Here is an 8,295-nt window from a genome sequence, read left to right on the forward strand (position 1 = left end):
ATTGGACCCAGGCACACCCAGCCCCTCTCAGGGCTGGCAAGCAGCTGGAAATGGAAGCTCAGCCCTCACGGGAAGATCTCCCTGCTGTATTTTGTCCTAAGTATCCATTTGGTCCATGCCAAGATCACAAATGTCAAGCTTTTCTCCTTAAAAATCCTCTCTCCAAGGGGAGTTGGACCCTGACAGCAAAGCTGGGTACAAGTTAAGTGTTAATATTTTCCACCTCCACAGCCATTGCCCTAAAGCTGCACTTTGGTGAGATCTGGAAAGGACAGCCCTGAGTTCTGTCACCCTCCCAAGATTCCAGCAGTTCCATAAATTACACCGAGGAGGCTCCAATTTAATCACCTCATTCAATTAAGCACCATCCTGTTCCTGTGAGCTTTGCCTTACTAACAAACAGCACTTTCCCTCTTCCCTCGCTGGCTCCCACGAATTCCCAGGCACCTTCAGGATCGTTTATTTAAAGGAGCAGACATCCCAGGAAAATCAAAGGCAGCTGGCAAGGTGTGTGCAAGCCCAAAATGCTGATTTTTTCCAGCATTGCTCCAGTGTTGCCATCTAGTGTTGCAAAATGATATCCGAGGAAAATGAAATCCAAAGGATTTTATTCAGTACCATGGTTCTGTGGGAAAACTTCAACCTGCAACAAGATTTACACACACAAGAGCTGCTCCCAGAGACTTTTCAACAGCACACCAAAACCCCAGGGGCAGGAAGACATTCATAAAGCCCAGGAATAGCTCTGCTCCAAATCCCCACATTCCCAAGACAAGGAGCTGGATCTCCCCTTGCTCATGTTAATTAACATTAATAGTTTGTCTCACAGCTGAAGTTGAAAATGCAATGTAGAACCTTCAGCAGCTTGCTGTGGGTTTAGTTTACTCAGTGATAAGCTGTACTGAAAATTCATGATACTCACTCAGCCAAGTCATCCTTTTAACCTAAAACTGATTCTGGAAAATAAAAACAGTCCTAGAAAACAGCCTGGTTTTTCCATGGCAAGGCTGTTGGGAACTGCTGGAGTGAATATTTCCATCTGTTATCCAGCTTTAAGCACAAAAAGAGTTAAGGTAGAGCCCATTATTTCCTCACTTCCTCCTAGGCACATAAAAACCCCTCCATGATTTTTTCTAGAGGATGCAAGGAACCTTTTTGGGATGATTTTGGGGTTTTTTGGTGGTTTTTTTTTTTTTGATTATAGACAGTCAGAAGGAGAAAAATCTTGCTGTCACCTCTCATGCCCTAAGTCATGAGAAAATAGTAAATATTTATCACTAAGAACAGCAAAGAGAGGTTGAGCAGGTGGGATTTGGCAAACAATGTTTTTACACTGTTACAAAATGCATCCTCTCCTTGCAGAAGTTAGGAATTGTTAAATGTGAGCAATCTCAGCTGGCTGTGAGAGGCTCGGGTTCCTGGGAGCTCAGTTCCACTCGGCTCAGGGCACAAGCAGTTCTGTTCTTATTCCCTTTACAGCTTCTTCAGGCAGCTCAGCAGCTCCTCTTTATCCATGTGGTAGCCACTCTTCTTCCACTCATCCCTGAGCTGCTGCAGTGCTGTCCCGATCTCCTTCCCAGAGGACACCCCCATCTTCCTGAGGTCGTGGCCACTGACAGGGAAGGAGGGCACAGTCCATTCCTGCATTTCCTTCAGGAGCTGCTCCTCCCCTTGGTACTTCAGGAGCTCAAAGATCTTGGAGTTGGTGTTAGCCTCCCTAGACTAGGAGAAAAAAGGAAGGAAGCGTTCAGTACGTACGAAGCAGCAGAACAGCTCCAGCACTGTGCTATTCCCATTGTCCTTGTTGGGCAGGGTCTTGGCCAAGCTGGGACTAAGGGAGCCAGGCTCTCTCCTGCCTCACAGCTGTTAAACTGAGCCTTGCAGGCTCTGGAGATCCTTGGAGACTCCCTGAATCCCAGGAAAGCTGTGATCCCTATCCATCATCCTTCCTGAGGGAGACAGGCCCTGGGGACGGCTCCTTGCCCTCAGTGCCAGCAGAATTCAGCTGGAAAAGACCTCACTGTGCTGTGGGAGCACATCCCAGGTTGCCTAAGGAACATCACCCGAAATCATTTCAAAAATCACCATAAAAATCCTAAAAATTGTCCGCAAAATACCTCAAATTGTCCCAAAAATCGTCCCAAAATCACCTCAAAAATCCCCTAAAAATTTGCCTCAAAATCACCTAAAATCCACCTCCAAATTGCTGTAAAAATCCCCCAAATCACTCCAAAAATCATTCAAAAATCACCCAAAATTGCCTCAAAACCACCCCAAAAATCATTCAAAAATTGCCCCAAAATTTGCCTAAAAATCATTCAAAAATTGCCCCAAAATCGCCCCAAAAACTGCTCAAAAATCCCCTAAAAATTTGCCTCAAAAATCACCTAAAAATGCCTCAAAATTGCTGAAAAAAACATCCCTAAAACTGCTCCAAAAACCACCATAAAAATCACCTCAAAACTGCCCCAAAAATCACTCAAAAACTGCCCCAAAATCACCACAAATTGTCCCAAAATCACCACAAAAATCCTGCAAAAAATTGTCCAAAAATCCCAAAAATCACCTAAAAATTCACCTCAAAAACACCTAAAAAAATGGCCTTGGGAAGAACACCAGGAATTGCACTGATTTTCCATTCACCATCTAGAAAAAGCCAGATTCTCCTGGAGGTCCAGCTCCTGTTTCATATTTCAGCAGGACAGTGCAGCAAACTGCCAGCCCCAGGTAAGGTCACAAGAAAATGTGACATTTTCCAGCCTGACTGCCTTTGAAATCAGCCCAAAAATTGCTCCAGGCATCTCAGGACTGCTAAAACACAGCAGGTTTGGTTTTTAGGAATGCCTTGCAATGAATTCAGCTCCCTGGGAAGCCCAGATGGGGCAAGCTGCTCTCCACTCACATCCATCAGGAAGTCCTGGTATGGTCGAAGTGGTTCTGGCCCCGTGCCTTTGGTTAACTCCTGCCTGTGCTTCACCAAGAAAAGGCCAAGGTTTTTTTCTTCCTTGGAGATTTTCAGCCTCAGGTCCAGGTTTGTGACATCATCCTTCCCCTTGAACAAGGATGTCAGCACAGTCACGGGTTTTGGAGACAGGTTTTGGATGTTTTTACTGACTCTGGCAAATTCCTCCAAATTCCCATCAAGCGGTAGCCCTAAAAACCCACAAAAAGTGCAAAGAAGTGTTAAGCATAAAAATCAAATCTGATTTCTGTGTAAACCCAAGTTTGATCTCAATTTGCCACAAAATTCTGTCTGTATAAGATACAGGAGTAGGAAATCAAAGTTCATTTCACTTCACCTATGTACTGGGCAATATCCAGCTCATACATAAGCTGAACCAAATGATTGACGTGGTTTCCAAGAAGAATTTTTTTTAGTTCCACCCAAATCCTTTCTCCTGATATTCCAGCCAAGCCTTTGGCATTTTCTTTAATTGCTTGCAGTGTAATTGGTTCATGATCTCCAGGTTTCTCTGCAATTCTTCCATAAAATCTGCCAAATAAAACCCCTGGATGTTAGATTAGAAAACTTAAAATTATTCTTACAATTTAAAAAATAATTAGAAACAAATAAATTAAAAAATTCTTACAATTATACAACTCATTTCACTTACAATCAGAAAATCATTTTGGTTGGAAAGGAAATCGACAACTACAACTCTTTTCACATCACTGGTATCTTTTTGCATGTTTTTGAAACTTTATTTATCAAGGAAAGGCAAAAGTTCTTACCTGAAGTATCTCAGGATTCTTAAATAATCTTCTTGTATTCTCTCAGCTGCCTTGCCCACAAATCTGATTTTCTTGTTTTTCAAGTCTTCATAGCCATTAAAGAAATCATAGAGCGTCCCATCCAAACCTAGAAAGCAACGAAAAACCAGAATATCAATTCACAAAATGTGTCTGACACAAAGAACCAGCGTCACTGGGAAATGAGAAGCCGTGTGATTGGAGCTGGTCTCTCAGATCATCTCGTGGATTCAGACCTTTCACACAGACACAATTCAGTGGCAGAACTCAAATCCACTGCTTCGTCCATGTGAGTGTATTGTCACACGTCTGGGGTCACCATTTGTTACCCTGGGTCTGCTGGGCAGTCAGGACTTGCTGAAGGGGAGATCTTGACTCCATTTCAGAAGGCTGGTTTATTATATTATGATATATATTACATTAAAAAGACCACACTATAACTATACTACAGAGAACAGAGAGAAAAAATCATCAGAAGGTGAGACAGGAACAGAAAGGAATGAATAACAAAGTTCTGTGACTCCCAGAGAGTCCCAGAGCTGCTGCCCCCTGGATTGGCCACCAAGCAGAAACATCCCACACTGAGCAATGGAGGAAGCACCTGCTGCATCCCACAGCAGCAGATCACAAACTGTTCACACTTGAAGCTGAGGCCCTTCAGCTTCTCAGGAGAAGAAAATCCTAGCAAAGGGATTTTCATAAAATATCACAACCGCATAAGCGTGTTTCAAATTTACCTAAGAACATGGAGTTGACGGTGAGGTCCCTCCTCTCGGCATCCTTGTGCCAGTCAGTGGTGAACTCCACCTCGGCGTGCCGCCCGTCGGTGACGACATCGATGCGCAGAGTGGTGATTTCAAAATTCTGCTCGTGGAGCTGCAAACCCCGCAGACACCGTTACTCCAACGCAACCACGACATGACGTGACACGACATGAAACGCAAAAGCTGCTCGTTTTTCAGCCCTGTGTTTGCGTCCAGTGGGTGGACACACGCACGGCAACGCGCGCAGGGTTTTCATGCAGAGTTGAGAAACGGGAACTTCTGAAAACAATCCTGACATTATTTATTTTCTACAGAGCATGCAGAAATTTCCCTGCGTGAGATGGACTAAGAGCGAGGTAGAGGAAACAAAACTTGACAGGAAATCAGGAGCAGGAAACATTAGGATCATGTGTGGGCAGCCAACATTATTTTTTCTGGTGATGACACAGCAGCATGAATGGGTTACATGCATTAAAAAATGGTTATTACTTGAATTCTACAATAAATAATCAAAACCACCACTCCAGGCTTTAAAGCGGGGTGTCATTTAAACTCTTGCTGTGATACTTCAACAAATAAGGAGCAAATTTTCTACTGGACGTCCACAGACAGGTAGAAAAGATCCAAACAAATCCCAAACCAACCCTGGCAGTGATGGTTCCGTGTTTTTCTCCTTTGTTATTGATGAGACGAACCCCAGCTGCTGTGAACATTTCCTTCATCTCTGCTGGTGTGGCTGTGGTGGCAAAATCGATGTCTTGTGGTGTCACTCCACTCAGCAGATCCCTCACGGCCCCTCCTGCTATCCTCAGCTCATAGTTCTTCTTCTCAAACAGTTCTGGGAAGGGAAGGAAAACCAAACAGCAATAAACCCATGGCACAATCATAACCTGCCTTCTCACAAAGTTAAGACCATAGATGCAGGAATAAACACTGAACTGTGCAGGAATCAGCAAGTAACTCACAGCTTCATGCAAAATGCACTAATTCGTGTCACAGCTGCGCACCCACAGGTATTTTCCCTGTCATTCTGATTTATTTTTCTGAAGCTTTTTTGAAAACTTAGCTATTGGCAGGTCTCTAATTGGTCCTGGGGACTCTGGGCTGGGGATCATATAGAACACTCAGGGGCTGACAAGGGAAAAGAATTGAGATTATTTACAGCAGAGAACAGTGGGCCATGAGCCTGTATTTCTCTAGGAACAACATGGCATCATGGAATCGGCCTACAAAGGGAAAACGAGCTCTGACATGTCCCTGGAGACCGGCTGAGGGTGATCGGCCTGGAGAAGGCTCTGGGAGGAGAAAAATGCTTGGGGACTCTTTTTATCAGGGCATGGAGTGACAGAGCAAGGGGGAAGAGCAATAGGGTGAGGGAGGGTCGGTTCAGGAGTGAGGATGGAATTCCCAGAGCAGCTCTGGCTCCCCTGGATCCCTGGCAGTGCCCAGGGCCAGGCTGGACACTGGGGCAGGAGCAGCCTGGGACAGCGGGAGGTGTCCCTGCCGTGGCAGGGATGGGCTTTAAGGTCCCTCCCAACCCGGAGCACCCCGGGGCCGCGCTCAGGGTCATTTCGGGGCTCCCCCGCACTCACCGGCCACGCTGCGCAGCCCCGGCGTGAAGAGCGCCTGGAACTGCGGCGCCTGCAGCCTCATGGCGCCGCTGCCCGTGCCGCTCCCGCCGTGCCGCCGCCGCAGCAGCCGCAGCCCGGCCCTGCGGGGCACGGCCCAGAGCTCAGCCCACATCCGCGGCACGGCCCCGCCGCGCTCACCCACCGGGGCCCGGCTCCCGGATCGGCGGCGCCGGGCGATGAGCTCAGAGCGGCGCCGGGCTCGGGGAGCGGCACCGCCCCGGGGCCGGGCTCGGGGAGCGGCACCGCCCCGGGGCCGGGCTCGGGGATCGGCACCGCCCTGGGGCCGGGCTTCGTGAGGCGGCACCACCGGGGATCGGCACTGCTCCGGGGCCGGGTTTCGTGAGGCGGCACCGCCCCGGGGCCGGGCCGGGCCGCGCTCCCTCAGCGGGAGAGATTCGTAAAAAACCTCACGGAATCACAGAATGACCAGATTGGAAGAGACCTTCAAGATCATCGAGTCCAACCCAGCCCCAACCCCTCAGCTAAACCCTGGCACCCAGTGCCACATCCAGGCTTTGTTAAACACACACAGGGATGGGGACTCCACCACCTCCCTGGGCAGGGGAGACCTTTTTCTCTCCTTTCAGGGAGAAAAAGTTCCAGAACTTTTTCTCTCTTTCAGTAAAAAACTTTTCCCTAATATCCAACCTGTATTTCCCTTGGTGCAGCTCGAGGCTGTGTGCTCTGGTTGTGTCAGTTCCTGGAGAAGGAGCCCAGCCCCAGCTGAGCACAGGCACCTTTCAGGAGCTGGGAGAGTGCTGAGGGCAGCCCTGAGCCTCCTTTTCTGCAGGCTGAGCACCCCCAGCTCCCTCAGGGGTTCCTCACAGGGTTTGTGTTCCCAGCTCCCTCAGTGCTTCCTCGCAGGGTTTGTGTTCCCAGCCCCTCTCCAGCCTCGCTGCCTCCTCTGGACGCGCTCCAGCCCCTCAACATCCTTCCCAAACTGAGGGGCCAGAACCGGACACCTCACTCAATAGAAGACATAAAGTATTTACCGTAGCTTTGCTTCAGTTCACAGAAAAACAACAGGAAAATGAGTTATAGCGGGGGGGGGAATACATAGTTTGGTAATGGCAAAATAACTGAGATGGAATTGATGAGTTTCTTCTCCCCCCAGTGAGAAGGAATTTGGGAGAATCATTGAAATCACAAAGGCATTTTGGAAAAGCCCTCTGAGATCATCAAGTCCAGCTGCTCCCCAGCACTGCCAGGCTCGCCACCAAACCCTGTCCCCAAGTGCCACATCCACACAGCTTTAAATCGCCCCAGGGATGGGGATTCCTCCTGACCCAAAACCCCATCCTGTTCTGTGGAGCAGGTATCAGTGATATGAGTGATAATTGATTATTTACATCTATTAATGTGTACATGATAATGTCTAAATGCAGTTGAGATGTTGCCCACATTGAATTACACCCACTTTCAACAATTTGGCGGGAGCTTTAACTGTGTCCTGAGCCCCAAAGCACTCGCCCCTCCAAGCTTGTGTCACCTGCACATTAATAACTTGGATGCCAGGTTGTTAATGAGGGTGAGTCATTAGCCTTCTTCTCATCCTTCCTGTAACTCTGTCACATACAGCCCCACTTTCTGCAGGGTCTTCCCTGGGTTGGATTCTGTTCCCTCTCCTGTTTGTGAGCCTGCAATACCATCACAGAGTCGTGGAACGGGTTGGGCTGGAAGGAACCTTAAAGATCACCTTGTTCCAACCACCTGCCATGGGCAGGGACACCTTCCATGAGCCCCATCCGACCCTGAACACTTCCAGGGATGGGGCATCCTCAGCTCCTCTGGGCAATGCAGAAGTTATCCAACCCTATGGATCTCAGCTCAAAGCTCTCGGCACAGTATTAGGAAGCTGGTTTTGCTCTGGTACTGGTAACGTCCCAAAATGCTGCATGGCTGTATGGCCAGAGCTTTGGACAAAAATGGCATTAAAAAAACTGGACAAAACATGCTCAGCTTTCCAGCAATGTCTGGGTTTGATTTTCTGGGGGAAGAACACATTGGGATATCAGCAGTGTGGCTGTTGGTTGGTTCTTTGCAGTCATCACATTCCTGCTCTTGAAAAGTCATCAGAGAACTCTCAGAGCATTGGATATAATAAATGCTCAATAAATAAAATAACCCCATTTCTGGGCTGGACCGTGCCT

General features: G+C 48.0%; 1 protein-coding gene across 1 annotated transcript; it reads right to left on the reverse strand.

The window, feature by feature from the left end:
- Positions 1–591: 591 nt before the first annotated feature.
- TRNT1 (tRNA nucleotidyl transferase 1) lies at positions 592–6,362 on the reverse strand. Its single transcript, XM_038149307.1, has 7 exons — positions 6,107–6,362; positions 5,159–5,352; positions 4,488–4,626; positions 3,733–3,859; positions 3,300–3,493; positions 2,903–3,153; positions 592–1,722 (listed from the first exon to the last, which is right to left on the reverse strand). Exons 1-7 carry the CDS (start codon positions 6,255–6,257, stop codon positions 1,474–1,476), a joined length of 1,305 nt encoding a protein of 434 aa, XP_038005235.1. The 5' UTR covers positions 6,258–6,362; the 3' UTR covers positions 592–1,473.
- Between the last annotated feature and the right edge of the window lie 1,933 nt (positions 6,363–8,295).

This window comes from Motacilla alba, chromosome 12 (assembly GCF_015832195.1).
Source record: "Motacilla alba alba isolate MOTALB_02 chromosome 12, Motacilla_alba_V1.0_pri, whole genome shotgun sequence".
NCBI classification, from domain to species: Eukaryota; Metazoa; Chordata; class Aves; order Passeriformes; family Motacillidae; genus Motacilla; species Motacilla alba.

Excerpts from the sequence above, each read along its gene's own strand:
- TRNT1 (XM_038149307.1), bottom strand. The coding sequence starts at position 6,257 with ATGTGGGCTGAGCTCTGGGCCGTGCCCCGCAGGGCCGGGCTGCGGCTG. Across the intron at positions 3,860-4,487 it reads CGTCAACTCCATGTTCTTAG|GTTTGGATGGGACGCTCTAT; the intron begins GTAAATTTGAAA and ends GTTGCTTTCTAG. Across the intron at positions 3,494-3,732 it reads AGAATCCTGAGATACTTCAG|ATTTTATGGAAGAATTGCAG; the intron begins GTAAGAACTTTT and ends TTTATTTGGCAG.